Source organism: Oculina patagonica, chromosome 12 (genome assembly GCF_052425735.1).
Source record: "Oculina patagonica isolate OP01 chromosome 12, crgOcupat, whole genome shotgun sequence".
Classification (NCBI taxonomy): domain Eukaryota; kingdom Metazoa; phylum Cnidaria; class Anthozoa; order Scleractinia; family Oculinidae; genus Oculina; species Oculina patagonica.
The window spans coordinates 16506342-16529855 of record NC_135769.1 but is presented as its reverse complement, the minus strand read 5'-3'; the positions used below and the strand labels follow the sequence as shown (position 1 = coordinate 16529855).

The 23514-nt window shown below is 37.7% G+C and overlaps 2 protein-coding genes across 6 annotated transcripts; both read left to right on the top strand.

Moving 5' to 3' along the window:
* The first annotated feature begins 7478 nt into the window (after window positions 1–7478).
* On the top strand, window positions 7479–19078 carry LOC144633077 (uncharacterized). 5 transcript variants are annotated; one of them, XM_078491853.1, is made up of 2 exons: window positions 7479–7508; window positions 18518–19078. In XM_078491853.1, exons 1-2 carry the CDS (start codon window positions 7491–7493, stop codon window positions 18896–18898), a joined length of 399 nt encoding a protein of 132 aa, XP_078347979.1. In that variant the 5' UTR covers window positions 7479–7490; the 3' UTR covers window positions 18899–19078. The 5 variants fall into 5 exon arrangements, with proteins under 5 accessions (XP_078347979.1, XP_078347981.1, XP_078347978.1 ...); XM_078491855.1 differs by lacking the exon at window positions 7479–7508 and adding an exon at window positions 8709–8744 and having other exon boundaries at window positions 18511–19078; XM_078491852.1 differs by lacking the exon at window positions 7479–7508 and adding an exon at window positions 8715–8744.
* On the top strand, window positions 10203–16796 carry LOC144633076 (uncharacterized). The gene is made up of 3 exons (XM_078491850.1): window positions 10203–10863; window positions 12043–12360; window positions 14594–16796. Exons 2-3 carry the CDS (start codon window positions 12045–12047, stop codon window positions 15592–15594), a joined length of 1317 nt encoding a protein of 438 aa, XP_078347976.1. The 5' UTR covers window positions 10203–10863; window positions 12043–12044; the 3' UTR covers window positions 15595–16796.
* Window positions 19079–23514: the final 4436 nt, after the last annotated feature.

Here is a 23514-nt window from a genome sequence, read left to right as displayed (position 1 = left end):
GTTCTATTTTTCTGGTTGTTATCGCGCACATTTTGTTATGTTTTGTTGTATTTTTCTTGTTCCTATTGCGCGCTAATCTTGTTATATGATGTTCTATTATTCTGGTTGTTATTGCGCAGATATCTTGTTATATGATGTTGTATTTTTCTTGTTCCTATTGCACGCTAATCTTGTTATGTTATGATGTGTTTTTCATGTTTCTATTGCGCACTTTTCTTAATATACTCTGTTGTATTTTGTAGGTCTTTGATGCAGATTAATGCTGTTATATTATGTGGTAAGTTGCTGTGCGCTAGTTCGCACTTATTTTGTTACATTATGTTATATTATTTGGCTTGTTATCGCGCACATTTTGTTATGTTTTGTTGTATTTTTTTGTTCCTATTGCGCGCTAATCTTGTTTTATCATGTTCTATTATTCTGGTTGTTATTGCGCAGATATCTTGTTTTATGATGTTGTATTTTTCTTGTTCCTATTGCGCGCTAATCTTGTTATATGATGTTCTATTATTCTGGTTATTATTGCGCAGATATCTTGTTATGTGATGTTGTATTTTTCTTGTTCCTATTGCGCGCTAATCGTGTTATGTTATGATGTGTTTTTCATGTTTCTATTGCGCACTTTTCTTAATATACTCTGTTGTATTTTGTAGGTCTTTGGTGGAGATTAATGCTGTTATATTATGTGGTAAGTTGCAGTGCGCTAGTTTGCACTTCTTCTGTTACATTATGTTATAGTATTTGGCTTGTTATCGCGCACATTTTGTTATGTTTTGTTGTATTTTTCTTGATCCAATTGCGCGCTAATCTTGTTATATCATGTTCTATTATTCTGGTTGTTATTGCGCAGATATCTTGTTATATGATGTTGTACGTTTCTTGTTCATATTGCGCCCTAATCTTGTTTTATCATGTTATATTATTCCGGTTGTTATTGCGCAGATATCTTGTTATATGATGTTGTATTTTTCTTGTTCATATTGCGCGCTAATCTTGTTATATGATGTTCTATTATTCTGGTTGTTATTTCGCAGATATCTTGTTATGTGATGTTGTATTTTTCTTGTTCCTATTGCGCGCTAATCTTGTTATATTATGATGTGTTTTTCATGTTTCTATTGCGCACTTTTCTTAATATACTCTGTTGTATTTTTTAGGTCTTTGGTGCAGATTAATGCTGTTATATTATGTGGTAAGTTGCTGTGCGCTAGTTTGCACTTCTTTTGTTACATTATGTTATATTATTTGGCTTGTTATCGCGCACATTTTGTTATGTTTTGTTGTATTTTTCTTGTTCCAATTGCGCGCTAATCTTGTTATATCATGTTCTATTATTCTGGTTGTTATTGCGCAGATATCTTGTTATATGATGTTGTACTTTTCTTGTTCATATTGCGCGCTAATCTTGTTTTATCATGTTATATTTTTCCGGTTGTTATTGCGCAGATATCGTGTTATATGATGTTGTATTTTTCTTGTTCATTAATGCTGTTATATTATGTGGTAAGTTGCTGTGCGCTAGTTGGCACTTCTTTTGTTACATTATGTTATATTATTTGGCTTGTTATCGCGCACATTTTGTTATGTTTTGTTGTATTTTTCTTTTTCCTATTGCGCGCGAATCTTGTTATATGATGTTCTATTATTCTGGTTGTTATTGCGCAGATATCTTGTTATATGATGTTGTATTTTTCTTGTTCCTATTGCGCGCTAATCTTGTTATATGATGTTCTATTATTCTGGTTGTTATTGCGCAGATATCTTGTTATATTATGTTGTATTTTCCTTGTTAATATTGTGCGCTAATCTTGTTTTATCATGTTATATTATTACGGATGTTATTGCGCAGATATCTTGTTATATGATGTTGTATCTTTGTTGTTTATATTGCGCGCTAATCTTGTTATGTTATGATGTGTTTTTCATGTTTCTATTGCGCACTTTTGTTAATATACTCTCTTGTATTTTGTAGGTGTTTGGTGCAGATTAATGCTGATATATTATGTGGTAAGTTGCTGTGCGCTAGTTCGCACTTATTTTGTTACATTATGTTAAATTATTTGGCCTGTTATCGCGCACATTTTGTTATGTTTTGTTGTATTTTTCTTGTTCCTATTGCGCGCTAAACTTGTTATATCATGTTCTATTATTATGGTTGTTATTGTGCAGATATCTTGTTATGTGATGTTGTATTTTTCTTGTTCCTATTGCGCGCTAATCTTGTTATGTTATGATGTGTTTTTCATGTTTCTATTGCGAACTTTTCTTAATATACTCTCTTGTATTTTATAGGTGTTTGTTGCAGAATATTTTTTACATTATGTTATATTATTTGGCTTGTTATCGCGCACATTTTGTTATGATTTGTTGTATTTTTCTTGTTCCAATTGCGCGCTAATCTTGTTATATCATGTTCTATTATTCTGGTTGTTATTGCGCAGAAATCTTGTTATATGATGTTATACTTTTCTTTTCTTGTTCATATTGCTTGCTAATCTTGTTTTATCATGTTATATTATTCCGTTTGTTATTGCGCAGATATCTTGTTATATGATGTTGTATTTTGCTTGTTCCTATTGCGCGCTAATCTTGTTATGTTATGATGTGTTTTTCATGTTTCTATTGCGCACTTTTCTTAATATACTCTTTTGTATTTTGTAGGTCTTTGTTGCAGATTAATGCTGATATATTATGTGGTAAGTTGCTGTGCGCTAGTTCGCACTTATTTTGTTACATTATGTTATATTATTTGGCTTGTTATCGCGCACATTTTGTTATGTTTTGTTGTATTTTTTCTTGTTCCTATATCGCGCGAATCTTTTTATTTGATGTTCTATTATTCTGGTTGTTATTGCGCAGATATCTTGTTATATGATTTTGTATTTTTCTTGTTCCTATTGCGAGGTAATCTTGTTATATGATGTTCTATTATTCTGGTTGTTATTGCGCAGATATCTTGTTATGTGATGTTGTATTTTTCTTGTTCCTATTGCGCGCTAATCTTGTTATGTTATGATGTGTTTTTCATGTTTCTATTGCGCACTTTTCTTAATATACTTTTTTGTATTTTGTAGGTGTTTGGTGCAGATTAATGCTGTTATATTATGTGGTAAGTGGCTGTGCGCTAGTTTGCACTTCTTTGTTACATTATGTTATATTATTTGGCTTGTTATCGCGCACATTTTGTTATGTTTTGTTGTATTTTTCTTGTTCCAATTGCGCGCTAATCTTGTTATATCATGTTCTATTATTCTGGTTGTTATTGCGCAGATATCTTGTTATATGATGTTGTACTTTTCTTGTTCATATTGCGCGCTAATCTTTTTTATCATGTTATATTATTCCGGTTGTTATTGCGCAGATGTCTTGTTATATGATGTTGTATTTTTCTTGTTCATATTGCGCGCTAATCTTGTTATGTTATGATGTGTTTTTCAGGTTTCTATTGCGTACTTTTCTTAATATACTCTGTTGCATTTTTTAGGTCTTTGGTGCAGATTAATGCTGTTATATTATGTGGTAAGTTGCTGTGCGCTAGTTCGCACTTATTTTGTTACATTATGTTATATTATTTGGCTTGTTATCGCGGACATTTTGTTATGTTTTGTTGTATTTTTTCTTGTTCCTATTGCGCGCGAATCTTGTTATATCATGTTCTATTATTCTGGTTGTTATTGCGCAGATATCTTGTTATATTATGTTGTATTTTTCTTGTTAATATTGTGCGCTAATCTTGTTTTATCATGTTATATTATTACGGATGTTATTGCGCAGATATCTTGTTATATGATGTTGTATTTTTCTTGTTCCTATTGCGCGCTAATCTTGTTATATGATGTTCTATTATTCTGGTTGTTATTGCGCAGATATCTTGTTATATTATGTTGTATTTTCCTTGTTAATATTGTGCGCTTATCTTGTTTTATCATGTTATATTATTACGGATGTTATTGCGCAGATATCTTGTTATATGATGTTGTATCTTTGTTGTTTATATTGCGCGCTAATCTTGTTATGTTATGATGTGTTTTTCATGTTTCTATTGCGCACTTTTGTTAATATACTCTGTTGTATTTTTAAGGTTTTTAGTGCAGATTAATGCTGATATATTATGTGGTAAGTTGCTGTGCGCTAGTTCGCACTTATTTTGTTACATTATGTTAAATTATTTGGCCTGTTATCGCGCACATTTTGGTATGTTTTGTTGTATTTTTCTTGTACCTATTGCGCGCTAAACTTGTTATATCATGTTCTATTATTATGGTTGTTATTGCGCAGATATCTTGTTATGTGATGTTGTATTTTTCTTGTTCCTATTGCGCGCTAATCTTGTTATGTTATGATGTGTTTTTCATGTTTCTATTGCGAACTTTTCTTAATATACTCTCTTGTATATTATAGGTGTTTGTTGCAGATTATTGTTTACATTATGTTATATTATTTGGCTTGTTATCGCGCACATTTTGTTATGATTTGTTGTATTTTTCTTGTTCCAATTGCGCGCTAATCTTGTTATATCATGTTCTATTATTCTGGTTGTTATTGCGAGAAATCTTGTTATATGATGTTATACTTTTCTTTTCTTGTTCATATTGCTTGCTAATCTTGTTTTATCATTTATATTATTCCTTTGTTATTGCGCAGATATCTTGTTATATGATGTTGTACTTTTCTTGTTCATATTGCGCGCTAATCTTTTTTAATCATGTTATATTATTCCGGTTGTTATTGCGCAGATGTCTTGTTATATGATGTTGTATTTTTCTTGTTCATATTGCGCGCTAATCTTGTTATGTTATGATGTGTTTTTCATGTTTCTATTGCGCACTTTTCTTAATATACTCTGTTGTATTTTGTAGGTGTTTGGTGCAGATTAATGCTGTTATATTATGTGGTAAGTTGCTGTGCGCTAGTTTGCACTTCTTTTGTTACATTATGTTATATTATTTGGCTTGTTATCGCGCACATTTTGTTATGTTTTGTTGTATTTTTCTTGTTCCAATTGCGCGCTAATTTTGTTATATCATGTTCTATTATTCTGGTTGTTATTGCGCAGATATCTTGTTATATGATGTTGTACTTTTCTTGTTCATATTGCGCGCTAATCATTTTTATCATGTTATATTATTCCGGTTGTTATTGCGCAGATGTCTTGTTATATGATGTTGTATTTTTCTTGTTCATATTGCGCGCTAATCTTGTTATGTTATGATGTGTTTTTCAGGTTTCTATTGCGCACTTTTCTTAATATACTCTGTTGCATTTTTTAGGTCTTTGGTGCAGATTAATGCTGTTATATTATGTGGTAAGTTGCTGTGCGCTAGTTCGCACTTATTTTGTTACATTATGTTATATTATTTGGCTTGTTATCGCGCACATTTTGTTATGTTTTGTTGTATTTTTTCTTGTTCCTATTGCGCGCGAATCTTGTTATATCATGTTCTATTATTCTGGTTGTTATTGCGCAGATATCTTGTTATATTATGTTGTATTTTTCTTGTTAATATTGTGCGCTAATCTTGTTTTATCATGTTATATTATTACGGATGTTATTGCGCAGATATCTTGTTATATGATGTTGTATTTTTCTTGTTCCTATTGCGCGCTAATCTTGTTATATGATGTTCTATTATTCTGGTTGTTATTGCGCAGATATCTTGTTATATTATGTTGTATTTTCCTTGTTAATATTGTGCGCTTATCTTGTTTTATCATGTTATATTATTACGGATGTTATTGCGCAGATATCTTGTTATATGATGTTGTATCTTTGTTGTTTATATTGCGCGCTAATCTTGTTATGTTATGATGTGTTTTTCATGTTTCTATTGCGCACTTTTGTTAATATACTCTGTTGTATTTTTAAGGTTTTTAGTGCAGATTAATGCTGATATATTATGTGGTAAGTTGCTGTGCGCTAGTTCGCACTTATTTTGTTACATTATGTTAAATTATTTGGCCTGTTATCGCGCACATTTTGTTATGTTTTGTTGTATTTTTCTTGTTCCTATTGCGCGCTAAACTTGTTATATCATGTTCTATTATTATGGTTGTTATTGCGCAGATATCTTGTTATGTGATGTTGTATTTTTCTTGTTCCTATTGCGCGCTAATCTTGTTATGTTATGATGTGTTTTTCATGTTTCTATTGCGAACTTTTCTTAATATACTCTCTTGTATATTATAGGTGTTTGTTGCAGATTATTTTTTACATTATGTTATATTATTTGGCTTGTTATCGCGCACATTTTGTTATGATTTGTTGTATTTTTCTTGTTCCAATTGCGCGCTAATCTTGTTATATCATGTTCTATTATTCTGGTTGTTATTGCGCAGAAATCTTGTTATATGATGTTATACTTTTCTTTTCTTGTTCATATTGCTTGCTAATCTTGTTTTATCATGTTATATTATTCCGTTTGTTATTGCGCAGATATCTTGTTATATGATGTTGTACTTTTCTTGTTCATATTGCGCGCTAATCTTTTTTAATCATGTTATATTATTCCGGTTGTTATTGCGCAGATGTCTTGTTATATGATGTTGTATTTTTCTTGTTCATATTGCGCGCTAATCTTGTTATGTTATGATGTGTTTTTCATGTTTCTATTGCGCACTTTTCTTAATATACTCTGTTGTATTTTGTAGGTCTTTGGTGCAGATTAATGCTGTTATATTATGTGGTAAGTTGCTGTGCGCTAGTTCGCACTTCTTTTGTTACATTATGTTATATTATTTGGCTTGTTATCGCGCACATTTTGTTATGTTTTGTTGTATTTTTTCTTGTTCCTATATCGCGCGAATCTTGTTTTTTGATGTTCTATTATTCTGGTTGTTATTGCGCAGATATCTTGTTATATGATTTTGTATTTTTCTTGTTCCTATTGCGAGCTAATCTTGTTATATGATGTTCTATTATTCTGGTTGTTATTGCGCAGATATCTTGTTATGTGATGTTGTATTTTTCTTGTTCCTATTGCGCGCTAATCTTGTTATGTTATGATGTGTTTTTCATGTTTCTATTGCGCACTTTTCTTAATATACTCTTTTGTATTTTGTAGGTGTTTGGTGCAGATTAATGCTGTTATATTATGTGGTAAGTTGCTGTGCGCTAGTAAGCACTTCTTTTGTTACATTATGTTATATTATTTGGCTTGTTATCGGCGCACATTTTGTTATGTTTTGTTGTATTTTTCTTGTTCCAATTGCGCGCTAATTTTGTTATATCATGTTCTATTATTCTGGTTGTTATTGCGCAGATATCTTGTTATATGATGTTGTACTTTTCTTGTTCATATTGCGCGCTAATCTTTTTTATCATGTTATATTATTCCGGTTGTTATTGCGCAGATGTCTTGTTATATGATGTTGTATTTTTCTTGTTCATATTGCGCGCTAATCTTGTTATGTTATGATGTGTTTTTCAGGTTTCTATTGCGCACTTTTCTTAATATACTCTGTTGTATTTTGTAGGTCTTTGGTGCAGATTAATGCTGTTATATTATGTGGTAAGTTGCTGTGCGCTAGTTCGCACTTATTTTGTTACATTATGTTATATTATTTGGCTTGTTATCGCGCACATTTTGTTATGTTTTGTTGTATTTTTCTTATTCCTATTGCGCGCGAATCTTGTTATATGATGTTCTATTATTCTGGTTGTTATTGCGCAGATATGTTGTTATATGATTTTGTATTTTTCTTGTTCCTATTGCGCGCTAATCCTGTTATATGATGTTCTATTATTCTGGTTGTTATTGCGCAGATATCTTGTTATGTGATGTTGTATTTTTCTTGTTCCTATTGCGCGCTAATCTTGTTATGTTATGATGTGTTTTTCATGTTTCTATTTCGCACTTTTCTTAATATACTCTGTTGTATTTTGTAGGTGTTTGGTGCAGATTAATGCTGTTATATTATGTGGTAAGTTGCTGTGCGCTAGTTTGCACTTCTTTTGTTACATTATGTTATATTATTTGGCTTGTTATCGCGCACATTTTGTTATGTTTTGTTGTATTTTTCTTGTTCCAATTGCGCGCTAATCTTGTTATATCATGTTCTATTATTCTGGTTGTTATTGCCCAGATATCTTGTTATATGATGTTGTACTTTTCTTGTTCATATTGCGCGCTAATCTTTTTTAATCATGTTATATTATTCCGGTTGTTATTGCGCAGATGTCTTGTTATATGATGTTGTATTTTTCTTGTTCATATTGCGCACTAATCTTGTTATGTTATGATGTGTTTTTCATGTTTCTATTGCGCACTTTTATTAATATACTCTGTTGTATTTTTTAAGTGTTTGGTGCAGATTAATGCTGTTATATTATGTGGTAAGTAGCTGCTCGCTAGTTCGCACTTATTTTGTTACATTATGTTACATTATTTGCCTTGTTATCGCGCACATTTTGTCATGTTTTGTTGTATTTTTCTTGTTCCTATTGCGCGCTAATCTAGTTATATCATGTTCTATTATTCTGGTTGTTATTGCGCAGATATCTTGTTATATGATGTTGTATTTTTCTTGTTCCTATTTCGAGCTAATCTTGTTTTATCATGTTATATTATTCCGGTTGTTATTGCGCACATATCTTGTTATATGATGTTGTATTTTTCTTGTTCATATTGCGTGCTAATCTTGTTATGTTATGATGTGTTTTTCATGTTTCTATTGCGCACTTTTCTTAATATACTCAGTTGTATTTTTTAGGTGTTTGGTGCAGATTAATGCTGTTATATTATGTGGTAAGTTGCTGTGCGCTAGTTCGCACTTATTTTGTTACATTATGTTATATTATTTGGCTTGTTATCGCGCACATTTTGTCATGTTTTGTTGTATTTTTCTTGTTCCTATTGCGCGCTAATCTTGTTATATCATGTTCTATTATTCTGGTTGTTATTGCGCAGATATCTTGTTATATGATGTTGTATTTTTCTTGTTCCTATTGCGCGCTAATCTTGTTATGTTATGATGTGTTTTTCATGTTTTCTATTGGTTTGGTGCACATTAATGCTGTTATATGGTGTGGTAAGTTTCTGTGTGCTACTGCGCACTTTTTCCGTTACATTACATTATATTATTCTGGTTGTTATTGCGCACATATCTTAATAGGGGTGGGGCGAGGAAACGATTGAAAAATGGTAGAAAAAGGTTTGATATGGTACGGAACGCGTAAGAATCGGATGCAGTGAACGCGTAGTGTCCAGTTTCTCACTTTTTTCAGAAAGAAGCGAAACACAAGCATGGGAACATCGCAGAGCAATTATTTGTTTGCGTTTCAGTTTCGCTTCTTTCTCGATGAACTAAGCCGGGAAAAGAATGACTACTCGTAGTGTAACATAGGAAAGATTGATTCTAAGGAGATACAAAGAAGATGGGGGTAAAAAAGACTTAAAATCACTTATTGCAAATGCTGGTCGTAATGGAAAGCAAAAGCGACGGCTTAAGTAAAAACTCCGCTTTGCTCGCTTATTTCGCTTCGTATAATATTTTTCTTGTTTGTGCTTAAGTCTTATCCCCACAGCCGTTATCGCTTCTCTTAGCCTTGGCACGAGAAACAGTTCTGCGGACATGGGATTTTTGAATTAAGTCGAATCAAGTTTTCTTATTGGCTGTTTGAACCAAACAATTCTTAAAAAAGTCAAAAACGCAATGACTCTTTGACTCCATGACTGCGTGCATAAAGAACATAGAAACCACAAGTCCTAGAATCTAGGACTGGAAATCCAATGTGCCCAGCGCCCTTCTATTTTCGAGCTAAGATCCTGCCTGCTAAGAGAAACTTAAAGGGCTATATGGACAAGAATGGTTCGCGCTTGAGCCAATCTTGAGTCCAGAGTACGCCGGCTCCCAGGCACCGACCCAAACATTGACCAACCGCTGACTAAGAACCTAGCAGACTCTGGGCACGAGCAGGGCACGAGTAAGGGCACGAGCAGGACACGAGCAGAGCACGAGTCGGACACGAGATTGCACTCGAGCGCGCGCAAAACTAAAACAAATCTCATTGGCTGTTTATTGCACGCGCGCCTTTCCCTTTGTTATGTCATAAAGGTAAGTTTTTCAGTCGCAAAACAAATCCGTTTGCTTCAGACGTGTTTTTGCAAAGAGAGAAAAGAACTTATTAAACTGCCAAAAATGGGTATCGCTTGGAGTTCTTACAAAGAAAAGAGAAAGGAGAAAAAGGAACTTAAAAGGTTTGACCGTTATTTCGTTGTTTGTTTGCGATTTACGGAATCAACGAAAATAACCGACGCGCCACGCACTGTAAGAAAGAAAATATAAAGTAAGAAAAGTTTACAATCAAAACTTCGTTCTCACACAGCGTTCTGCTGCCGAATGCGACGTAATCACCTTCTGCTCTTATCTATTAAATGCGCGTTTTTGGTGGTAAATGTCGCATTTCAGAAAAAAAAGATTTTTAGATTTGCTGCGTAGCACTCAAACTGAATGATAAAAACAGTGAAACCGTTATTAGGAGTGGCTTTGAGATATTGCAAAAAAAGTCAGGCCTGTTCAAAAACGTCGTGCTACTGCCGTGTCGAACTCAAATGAATTTGTCCTGGTAGTGGCACGACGATAGCACGGCAATGGTTTCAAACGTCAAACTAAAAAGAAACCATTATGACAAGATCATAATGGGATTTTATGACAAGGCATCCTTGAAGGCAGTCGCCCCCAGGCTAAGGCGTTTGACGTAAAATGACTATTGAGTTTCCAACCAATCACGATCAACCGACCTCGGGATGTCACAGTTCTTAAGTGTGCTCTACATTGCACTCGCCCCTTTTAGATGCGCACCATCTCACTGGTCACATCGCTTCGCTGTCAGTGAATTTTTAATTTTTCAGTGAATTCTTTAAGGCAAGTACACTTTTCACTTTAATTTTCTAGTTAATAATGGCCGTGCCACGTGTTTTAGTTCTTGGGGACTCTTTTATTCGCCGTTTGAGCCATTTTCTATCGGGCCATTCCCGAAAATATAGCGCTGACTTTCAGCTTTCTCGACGTGCTACAATTAAATGGCACGGGATTGGTGGCCGTACGGTTGCCAAAACTATCCAACACGATTTAAATGTCGTTAAGTCTTTCTGCCCAGATATCGTAATTCTGCAGTTAGGCTCAAACGATTTAACGGCATCTGACCCCGCACACGTTGGCTCTAACATTGATGATTTTGTAAGACTATTGCATGATGTGTACAATGTTAACCTCATTTTCGTGTGCCAGACTATTATGCGTCAGGGCGCGGCAACGTTCAACCGTAAAGCCAAGCTTCTGACTAAATATCTCAGAGTAGTCTTGGAGGACATACCGTACGCTTTTTTCTGGGGCCATAGGGGTTTTTGGCGCCCAACTCAGAACGTTTACGCGCGAGATGGTGTGCATCTAAATTCGTTGGGCCAGAAAAAATATTACCGTAGTCTTAGAGGAGCATTCTTGGAGTCATTGAGCCTGTTCCCTATCATTCCTGTTTGATGAATTTTAACGAATTTTAACATCGAGCCCTCATTTTAGTACGTGCCTCGCCATGCCTTTGATATTTTACTGTGACAGCCTTTCAGTTTAATGTTTCGCTGCCCCTTATCTGTGGGCAAGCGTTTTTATTATGGCTGCACCCTTTCAGTTGTATAACTGATATCTGTTTTATGCAGAATTGTTTGAATGCTGGCGTTGGCCTTATGTTCCTTTAGTGTTCTGGTGAATATTATGAGTGTGCAATCATACTCGGCCGCCCGATTTGGGTGTGTCCTCAATGCACTTTAGTATTCTGCAACCAGACACTGAGGTCCTATTCAATATATATGTGGCTCGAAATTTCTTTTCATGCGGGGAGCTCGCCTCTCTGCCATCGAACACATTTTTATCATTTATCTGAAGGCTCAACTTTCAATCTGCTCCTCTATGACACATTTTTTCCTTAATCTACAACCACAATCTCAGTTTCCTGTCAGGTACCTTTTTACTATCTTATCTTAACGGAAACCTGTGGCAATCAGCCTTCGGCTTTTCCTTTAATCTACATAATTTTCATTTTTTAAGTCATGCCGCCTAAGAAGCGACCCTACCCAACACGAAGTAATGCAAAACGGGCACGTCCACGTTTGTCGGAGATGGCAGAAACCCGCCCGGACAAAAGCAAGAGGCACGAAGTTGGGCAGGAAGAACAGCAAGAACAGCCCCACATGGCAGTAAATTTAACAGCCCTTTCGGCTTCCATTTCCGTGGCGGTGAAGCAAGCCGTGGTTGAGGCCCTTGGGGAAAAGACACAAACCGTACAAAGTACCACACCCGCTTCTGCAACTGAGCAGTCCGTGGTGGACGAAGTCGTAAACGTCTCTTTGGCAGGGATAACCCAAGGTACGCAACCAAGTACGACAAATGGCTTAACGTTAGCTGAGCCGGGGCTAGCCTCGCGGGCACCCAAGCAAATTTTTTCTAGTGTAGCCGTCCCTTTAAGCAGTCGAGTGAGCTCCAAAATCAAAGCCAAAATCTGGTCCCATGAGTATATTGATTTCGGGGCTTTACTCTCCTTTTCACCAAATAATCAAAAATTTTCTTTTACCCTCGCCTCTTCGGATGGTGAGTCAACCCGCCCTCAATTGACCCTCGAACCGAGTCAATCAGTTAAAAAAAGTTCACACTATACAGCAGTGGCTTTCCGCTTTTAACATATTTGTGGCTATTTACTCAGAGAAAAAGGCCAATGACACGCCCCAGCTCATGAAGTACTGCGAAATTGTTCGTGATATCGCCGCCAAACCAGGCGATTGGCTGTATTATGACGAACAATTTCGTTTCATCAGGCAATCAGCCCCGGAACAGTATCCTTGGGATGCCATCCATTGGGAACTTTGGCTCAAGGCTGTAACGAATTTTCGTCCAAAAACCCAATTTCCCTCTGACAAAGGACCAATGCGCTCCCGCTCTCAGTCATTTCCCAAGGGCACTTGTTGGCGTTTCCACGCGGGAAAGGTGTGCAACGGATGTCGGTTTGAGCATGTTTGTTTCAAATGTGGCTCAAAACACCCTGCCACACAGTGTGCACTCAGTCAACAAAAAGGAAGCCCCGTTAAAGCCAACATTTCTAATATCGCGCCACAAGCCAGTAACACCCGTAAAGGTGGATCGGCTTAATTTTCTTCTCAGCGGCTATGACGCTTCACTTCTCCTTTATTTGGTTAAAGGCTTTACTTTTGGTTTTCAAGTCGGTTTTGTCGGGGAAAGGCACGCTTTGCAATCACCTAATCTTAAAAGCGCTTTAGAACAGCCTCAAATAGTGCTCAACAAATTGACTAAAGAATGCGAGGCCGGGAGAATCATTGGTCCTTTTTCTTGCCCTCCATTTCAAAATCTGGTCTGTTCCCCTTTAGGCATTGTCCCCAAAAAAGCCCCTTCGGAATTTCGTATGATTCAACATTTATCTTACCCGCCTGGTACATCAGTAAACGATCACATTCCCGACGCGAATTCTTCGGTTCGCTATGCGTCAATTTCTGATGCAATTACAGCTCTAAAGAGGTTAGGGGCTGGTTGCTTCATGGCCAAAACAGATATAAAATCTGCTTTTAGGATCATTCCAATTCACCCGTCCGATTTCCCTTTACTTGGCATGAAATGGGATAATCAATTTTATTTTGACGTTTGTCTTCCTATGGGACTGTCTTCCTCGTGTGCAATTTTTGAAGCTTTCAGTTCTTGCTTGGAATGGATTTCGGTCTACCGATTTGGCGCTTCGAGTGTGTTACACATACTTGACGATTTTCTATTTATCGCAAGTACCGAAGATAAATGTCAAAATGATTTATGCAATTTTCTTCGCATGTGTGATTACATTGGCGTGCCGATTGCTCACGAAAAGACTTTTGGCCCATCTCAAGTCATCCAGTTTGCGGGAATAACACTCGATTCAATAAAAGAAGAAGCTCGTTTGCCGGAAGATAAGCTTCAAAAATGCCGCTTACTGCTTGAAAGCTTCAGAAAACGTCGTAAAGTCACTCTGCGAGAATTACAGTCCCTAATAGGCCTATTAAATTTTACATGTTCCGTCATAGTCCCGGGACGTGCTTTTCTTCGCCGCTTGATTGATCTCACTGTTGGGGTGCGTCGCCCACATCATCGCATTAGGCTTGGTAAAGAAACCAAACACGATATGGAGGTCTGGCTAAAATTCCTAACCGACTTTAATGGCCGGTCGTTTTTCTTGTCCGATATTTGGAACACCTCTCCTTCCCTTGAGTTGTTTACAGATGCGGCCGGATCCAAGGGCTATGGCGCTATTTTAAACCATAAATGGTTCTATGGCCATTTTCCTGATACGTGGCGATCTTTGAATATCACCTTTCTCGAACTATTTCCGATTACCGTCGCAGTGCGTATTTGGGGTCGCCACATGGCCAACCACTGTATCGTGTTTGTTACTGATAACGCAGCGCTGGTTAGTATCATCAATCAACAAACATCCAAACACAAATTAGTGATGATATTGATTCGCGACTTAGTTTTGACTTGTCTTAGTTATAACATTTTATTTCGTGCGCGTCACATACCCGGTCTTAGCAACACTCGGGCCGATTGTCTTTCCCGATTTCAGATAGCACGCTTCAAGGAACTTTCACCCCAGGCGGACAAATTGCCGACCATTGTGCCCGAGAACCTTTTGCCGACGAGTTGGTTGCCAACTTAGAGAGTCTATTGAGCTCTGTATTATCATCTGGTTCGTGTCAATCTTATCGTAGAGCGTGGACACTATTTCGAGAATTTCACGCAACATTTTATAAGACAGACGCAGTACATCTGCCGTTGTCCACCGCCTCTTTGGCGCTTTTCATTTCCTTTCTCGACGGTAAAAAATTGTCGCCTGCGACCATTCTTTCTTATCTATCGGCCATCGGCTATGTCCATAAGATGAAAGGTTTGCGTGATCCCACAAAGGCATTTCTAATCCAAAAACTATTAACCTCGCTAAGTCGTCGGAAATCTAGTGATGTTAGGTTACCGATATCAAAACCCATACTACATGACCTCGTAAACTCTCTTCAACGCACCAACTCATCGGCAGCCCAGCGTGTTCTTTTTTCTGCTATGTTTCTGACAGCCTTCTACGGTTTCTTTCGCATCAGTGAACTAGCGGCCAAGAGCGCGCGTTCCAATGCGGTCATCCAATACGATAACCTGCGGCTCCTAAAATCCGCCGGAAAGATCCACTCGATTAAGATAACCATTACTCACTTTAAACACAATATAAACAACCGCCCTGTTGATATCATTATCACGGGCGACAACACTTTACAATTCTGTCCGGTAAAGTCATTGCTACAGTACTGTGAAATGCGAGGTGATAAGCCCGGTCCTCTCTTTTGTCATCTCGACAATAGTCCCATTCTGGTTACCCAATTCAATACAGAACTTAGGCGCTGTTTAAACTTCTGCGGTTTGGACCCACAACGCTATAAAAGTCACAGCTTTCGCATAGGAGCGGCCTGCCTCGCGGCAGACAAAGGTTTCTCCGACGCACAGATCCGAGCTCTTGGTCGATGGAAATCTGATGCCTTTAAACTTTATATAAGAAATTCTACTTTACAAGCTATCTAAATTTAGCAGGGGTCAGTCACGGCTGCCCTGCATAGCGTTTCAACTGCCTATTTTAGTCTCTGTTTTGTATGGGTCAGCAACGGTCTGCCATACATTTCCGAGTTTACATTAGAAACCCTATATTTTAAGGTATCTCATTTTGAACATGGGTCAGTCACGGGCTGCCATGCTTCTTTTTTAGGTATATTATAATGTAGAACGTTTCAATCAGTTCTTGTTTCTTATTATGGTGTCGTTTACACTTGTTTGTGTATATCAAAGCCTGTAAGTCGTGATAAGGGTCGGCAGGGGCCGCACCGTACCATTGGGTTTCAGTATTACCGTATCACATAATATTTCACGCCATTTAAATACCGTTCGTGTATGCGACGATGGTCAGACAGGGGCTGCATCGCCGCATGCATGATCACGGCAATTTATTACAGTTACATTTCTTTGCTAGATTTGAAGGTACGACAGTCAATGTGCTTTCACATATAATTACCATTCAGCATTTGCAATTACCTTTTATATAATATATATTTTCCATTTGGTCTGTTAAGTTGGTCACGCAAGGGCTGGAACTTTCCGATCAAATTTCGGTCGAGCTCTGCGCTGTCTTGGTGGGGGTGCCACATTTCTGTGGCTCTATGGCGGTTTTCCCCCCACCTTTGCTGAGTAGATATTTGTTAAGTGTATATTGGCAGATCTTGAAAATAAACTTCGTCACCTTAGGTGGCCAAATTTACTCCAACCAAAGACTCTGTGTTTCATTAAGTAGCCCTCAGCAAACTAGTGCGACACCATGCAGAGCTCTTGATCGCGCATAGCTTATCCTTTTTCCTATATTGTTATAAAATGTCTTGTTATAAAAAGAAACCATTATGACAAGATCATAATGGGATTTTATGACAAGGCATCCTTGAAGGCAGTCGCCCCCAGGCTAAGGCGTTTGACGTAAAATGACTATTGAGTTTCCAACCAATCACGATCAACCGACCTCGGGATGTCACAGTTCTTAAGTGTGCTCTACATTGCACTCGCCCCTTTTAGATGCGCACCATCTCACTGGTCACATCGCTTCGCTGTCAGTGAATTTTTAATTTTCCACCTCCTCCCCTTCCGCCTGCCTGTGGATTACTGCCGTAGTTTACCTATATATTTTGTGCTTTAGTGTTTTATTTACAATTTTAGTAGGTGGCGGTTTTCCCCCCACCTTTGCTGAGTAGATATTTGTTTAGTGTATATCGGCAGATCTTGAAAATAAACTTCGTCACCTTAGGTGGCCAAATTTACTCCAACCAAAGACTCTGTGTTTCATTAAGTAGCCCTCAGCAAACTAGTGCGACACCATGCAGAGCTCTTGATCGCGCATAGCTTATCCTTTTTCCTATATTGTTATAAAATGTCTTGTTATAAAATAAACTTTAATACAGTCGCGCCAAATTCAAATCGTTTCAGTCGCAACAAAAAGCTGCAAAATAACTTTAAACCAAGTCGCGCTACTGCTGTGCGTCACGCAGGCCTACCGTGCTAAGTAGTCGTGCCGAACTTAATTTAGCCTGCCGAACTGAATGAATGCAAACGTCGCGCTACCGCCGTGCTTAAGTTGAACGTTTGGAACAGGCTTCAGAGGATTTGGGGATAGCCTATTCATCAGTGTGTCTAGATGCCTCAACACGGTTTTATTTGTCTTTGAGACATTTACAAATACTGATGAAAACCCCAACGTCTGACTGTTTGTGTTCTTACAGTATTTCAAACGCACTCCCAATATACGTTTCACTTTCTTGCCATACTGCATTTCAGTAGGGCGATAAAAATCAATTTGTTTAATCCACAAAGAAAACCAAGTTTACTTTTGAATTGTGAGAAAAAGTCCGCGTTCGAGTCCAGTGCATATCCATGGCTGTAAGCGACTAGAAGTAATTCTTGGATGGGATGCTAGTCTATTGTAGGGTTACCCTCTAGCATTTAATTTGGCGGTGCCTATTTATACACCTTCTGTGTGTAAGAAGCGATACACTCACGTAAGAGTAAAGTCGGTCCTTACCACAAACCATTCTAGTCCCCAAAGTCGCTTGTCCCTCTTAGCCGGCTGAGCCCGGGGCTCAAGAAAGGCTCTGGAGATACTTGATTTTATTGGCTAAATCTGATTTTCTTATTCAAATAAATCGTTAGAAAATCTTCTACTACAAAAGGATTTTAAATCGGCTGATGTGATTTGTTTCCTTGATTGGAAAGCTTTAAATTCTCTTTGTTAAAAAAAATCTAGCAAACCAAATCACGTGTCTTCAGAGCCATTTGTTTCACGTGCCCCAGGCCGAGTCAGCCGGGAAGAACAAGTGGCCTTATGGAAAAAAGTGGCGACAAACACAATGACTCCAGCCCAGATTCTAACTCGGTCCATTCGATCCGGAATAAGCCGATTGATCAATGTGGCTATTGAGCCTGTCGTACTGCTAAACAAAATTACTTCTAATCATACACTATATTACTGGTAGCACCCCCTTGAACTAGAAAAGTTATTACAAAAAATAGGGCTAAATACAATAATTAGCCCTTTCCCCTGAATTTTAACAACCTTGTTATCAAGACCTACTACACTTTAAAGTGGCTCTGGGGAAACGTGATTTGAATGGCTAGATCTTTTAACAAAAAAGAATTTAAGGTTAGGTGATCAAATCATTTGGAAAACTTGTAGCCAAAAAGACCCTTGGGACGAGGTTGGAAATTTAAATTTTGCGCCCCATTTCCATGAGCCAGCCGCGTTCCCAAGGCACCCTATCTCTTCAATTTGGCCCGGGGAACAACGTTGCCTGCGTGGCATCGTGTTGGTTCTTGGGGCATCTTATCGTTATAGAACTTGGTAATAGAAAAAATGCATTAAATAAAAGAAAAAAAGATTTATTAACATGCATTTGTCATTTCCTGTAGGAAGCAGAGGCTTCGCAGTTCCTTGCTAAACTCCGAGAAGACAAAGTTGTTAAAGATAAAAGCTCAAATGGAGCAACAAATCCAAGCTCTCGAGGAACAGATTATCCTCGAAAAACATGCAGTGATTGACAGAAGCAACAGGCTTCAGCAGCTGGTCAAGTCTTTAAGCTCTCCTGAAATCAACAAACTGGCAGAGCAAAGAGCAACCTCGTTTCTAGCGAGTCTAGGGAACGAATCTGAACAAAGTGAGGCACCAGACCTCCTGCAATCAAATGACTCTGAATCACAGAGATTGATGCGCGAAGCCTGTCAGTTTGCACAGTTTTTGAGGGAGCATCCACTGGAGAAATGGACAGTGGGTTCGTTTCCAAACCTAACTTACCTGTAAAGACAGGGAACTATGAACTGAATAATATGTACATTGGAGAGCGTGTTGTTTTAATTTAAAGAGACCTCAATCCACGGCATATCAGAAGTGGATTTTGTACAAAGAATTTGTAAATAGTGTTACATGTAAAGTTCAGAAAGTTGATGAGAATATTATTATATAATGTCCGTTTTATCCACGGCATATAAGAAGTGGATCCTGTGCATGTGCATTTAATGAGAATAGGTTCATGAAATTACCCGTATTGTTGTGAATAAGAAATACTTGCTATGAATAGAGTGGTCTTCAGTTGTTGTTGCCATAATATTTCAGGCCTTTTTCATTCTCGATCCCAGTTTATAATACGCCCCACTCCCACTCCCTGTATGCTGGGGTTCCATCACTGGGAACAATTCGTGTATTTGTTTTGAACAAGAAGATCTTTTGGCTTCTAGGTGTCCCCTTCTCACTTAGTTGATTTGGCGCCAAATGTTATGACGTCAAGGCATGTCTCACGCAACCACGCAACTAGATCCCAGGGCTTTGCATACATTTTGCGTTCGCTCACGTAAGAAGAGAGACCTTATTAGACTAGTCTGGAGAGGCTATCCCTACAAAAAGTATTAAATGTCTGAAATTCAAGTCGAAACCTCTGATTGGTTCTTACATTTATTTTTTTGTTCACGCAAGTGACAACCAATCAGGGTTTTTTTTTCACTTGAATCTCATACGTTACTTTTGCAATAGCGCGCTCGCCTAAAAACGTCTGTACATTTCTTTCCGTCAGTGAGATTTAGCCATGAGGATTCTGCAAGAGGCAAGTGATTTCGGGGGAGAGAGGGAGGGGGGGTTATAGAAACCTAGTTTTCAGTCTTTTACGATCAAAACTGGTGCGGGTTCAGCCGTTGTCCCTTACTCCTCACCCAAACATAGGGGACCTTGGAACAATACTGGGCATAACATTAACTGTTCCCTTAGGCATAAGAATTCTTCTGTTTTCCTCAACCCGGATGAGTCTACCCAATGTCGGCCCTCAGTGCTGTTTGTTCCCTTTTAGCCAACGGAGTCTGTGCACGAGAAACAAGAGGCTCTGAGGACCACATGATTTGATTTGCTGGAAAATTTTAAAAAAAAATCCAGAAAATCTAGTAGGCAATTTAGGCAATTAAATCATGTGGGCTTTAGGACGAGCCTTGTTTTCCTGCTCTCTATAACGTCTACAACGGCATGCTCAAACTAACCATCTTACTATCCCGACATAACTATTACGTTTAGATCATTACAAATCTTGCATTGCTTTTTTCGCAAACCAAAAGACGAAATTCGTGGTACAGCAGTACCACGAAATTAATACTGATCAGAGATGATATCACATTGGCGGTCTTAATAGTTTGTTTTAAGCTCTCCTTATCCCCCCTTTCCAAATTTTCCCTCATTTGTTTGCGCGTGTTTCTATATTTTCCCTCCTTTATTGGAGAAGATCCTAACAGCGACACAACCTATTCCGGCTGAAAACATGATTGTTAAATTTACCCACATGCACGTAACTTTTATTGAGCTTTTTGTCTAGTTGTACTACAATATCATAAATGCTTATGCCCCTCTGTGTCCAACCGTCAATATCAGATTTCTTTGATGTCTTCCCTCAAGTTAAGCTTTGATCTAAAAATTGACAATAAAGAGAACATTTACTATGATCAGCATGATTCTCTTTAATATCTCTCCTCCGCATGCAGAGGCCTTTTCATGACGATTGTTCATTTTTTGTCCTTTTTTTTTCTTTCCCCCTCCATTACATTAATTTTTTAAGGAGCCTCTGCCGAGGAGATAGCTTCTTAATTAATTTCTAACATAGTGTTTGATTTACCTGGGCTTTTTCTTGTAGCTATATTGGAGTTTGCCCCCCAGCGGAGTTTAGCGGAGTTTGCTCCCGCAGACAAAAAAACCTAGGTACGGCTCTGATACTATACAGATAAGAAATATTTTTGTTATAATATACTTAACGTTCTGAATAGGCAATTGCCACAAAAAATATGAATTACTCTTTTACGTGTCAGTGTGTTTCATACCGCTGTGCAAATAGAGGAGTGTATAAATAAACAACAAATTAAATAATAAAACTGATCGTGCGGTTTTCACCTGAGTGTCGAAAGTAATACCCATTTGGTAAGCTTTGCTTTACAACGTTTGGTGATTGATTTTAAAACTTATAACCATCTTGTACCACCACTATCAATATTTAATTTACTTTTATTTAATCCAGCTTCCTGATATTTTTAGCTCTTTGGTTATTTCAGGGAGCTGGTACCCTTTGAATTAAATGATTTAATTTTATTATTTGTAAATTTCATTCAAAAATTTTGTGCTGCGCCTTTCCCGACGAATCAGAATCGACGTGATTTGCCAACACATGTTTTTCTGCACTTCGCGTCAGCTACACGTATTTACTCCAAGTGTTTTTGGCTCACTAGATGGTCTGTGTCCATTATGATTGGTCAGAATGATTGCTTCAGGTTTTGTTTTACGACACTCAATTGAAACCGTTCTTTCAGTTAGAAACATTAAGATGGCTCGTGATGGTTTAGACATACGGTTATTTAATGTTCTATCACAGCTTCACCACTTGCATTGAGATAACTCTTAAAGTACAGATTTGTATAGGTTTTACCAATGAACAAAATCGAGATAGACTTATGGCTATGACGTCTTGCTGCCGTGGCAACGCCAAAAGAGGTCAAAGATACCCCAGTTTTGACCTTTTTATCTGTAGTTAAAAAGGACCCCCCTTAAATCACTCAAGTATCAACTTACCAATCGCCCCACGTTCTGTTAAAACTGACCAAGCCAATTTCCAGGTGGGGAATAGCGTGCCACGATGTAGGTCTCGATTTTGCCTTTGCTGACTTTCATTTTTTGAGAGCCACTCCCACTTTAGTAGTTTTCTTTCAAACCACCTGCAATAAATGCAATTACAATTATTTTAGGCTTCACTAGTTAGTAAATGAAATGTAATAAATGCATGTTATACGGCTTGTAATAGCTTCAATGTTTTGGAGATTATACCCTCTTTTGTAGGATACGCAGGATTCGTAGGATTACGAATTTATCCACTATTTGCAACAGATTCGAGACAAAATTTTGGCACGGGTTGGGTAAAAGTTACATGGTATGCGTGCTGAGAAATGGTTCGGCATGGATAGATTTGCAGTGAGCGACTTTGCCTCGTCTATACCGAACCAAAATTTAACCTGCGCTTCGACCTACTCAAGAGTTAGTCCATACCATTTTAACCCGAGCCGTGCCAAACATTTTTTTGGGGGGAAATAGTCTGTTAGCAGGTAGTTGCAGCCCTGATGTAAAGTCAATTTATTTTCTTAAAAAACAACTGATTATGTATATAAGTTCTGCCACCTTTCCCAACTTACTCACCTGCGTGAAATGACCAGTGCCTGAATTAAATCCCGGGTTGTTGTAACTATTATCTTTTTTTTCCAGAATACCTTAATTTAAGAGAAGAATAATGTTTGCCTTAAATTGGTTATCGCTTTTTACGCAAGAGCTTGACTGTTCCGCTGCAAAATCCCGGGCGCAAAATCAATTAACGCAAATTAGTAAACTATCGAAGCAAAAAAAATTGGTCCTGACGGCAGCGTCTGTCCGACCGCTCGTACGTACTCTGGGGAAGGAGAAGGGGAATTGACAGGCAGTCCGACGGGGGAAGGAATGTTTTCTTGGTGGCAAAAGTGACATGTACGTGTGTATTGTAAGGAATCTTAATGTATTACAGAGTGTTCATTTTGTATCAATTTACTTACTGCATGCAAACTGCAGGCTGCAGGAAAGAAATATTACAAGAGCTCTCAAGTTTCACGCATTGAGCGTTACCCTGTGTATAGCCGTCCCGCTCCGTTAAAAAATGCTTTAAACTAATATTTCTCACGAATTTCTGATTACTTCATTATAGGAAATAAACGCTTGTGTTAATTAAGGTATTGGAAATTAACGGGACTTAATTTAAAGCGAATTGAAGGAAAAATTAATTAAGGGTGCGGAAATTAAGGTTACCAAATATTAACGCGACTTAAATTAACGCGAAATTTTTGAAATTCGCGTTTATTTCCTATAATAAGGTAAAACAAATGATTTTGGGGTGAAACTGTGAAATCGCTGCTTTAAATCTGCCTTCGTGAATTAACTATTTTTCCTGATATAAGTAGTCCCTGTTTCCTTTGCACTCGCTTTAAACTTTCTGAACCTTTTTCCAACAGTGTAAAATTATCGTGCGAGCGTTACACTGGTTAGCTCACATGCTGACCGCCGGTAACGTAAAGACAAATCTGGAATCTAAATAGTCACTTTTAAAGGGTCACATTTCCGCTCAGAATAAAGGAAAACGCGTTTAAGTTACTTCAATTTTATAAAATTTTCTGGGGGGGGGGGGGGGAGGCATTTCCCCATGCCCCCTAGGGAAGTGACGCCTGCAGCGTCAATATCAACGGCTACGCCGTCGAAAATCTCACTCTTTCCCAGCAAATCAACTTGAGAGCTCTGAATATACAAATAGTTATGACATGCGTGCAGGCTACACCATTGAATTGCTTACTAAACTTTTTGTTTGGCAACGTTCTGGTTTCTTG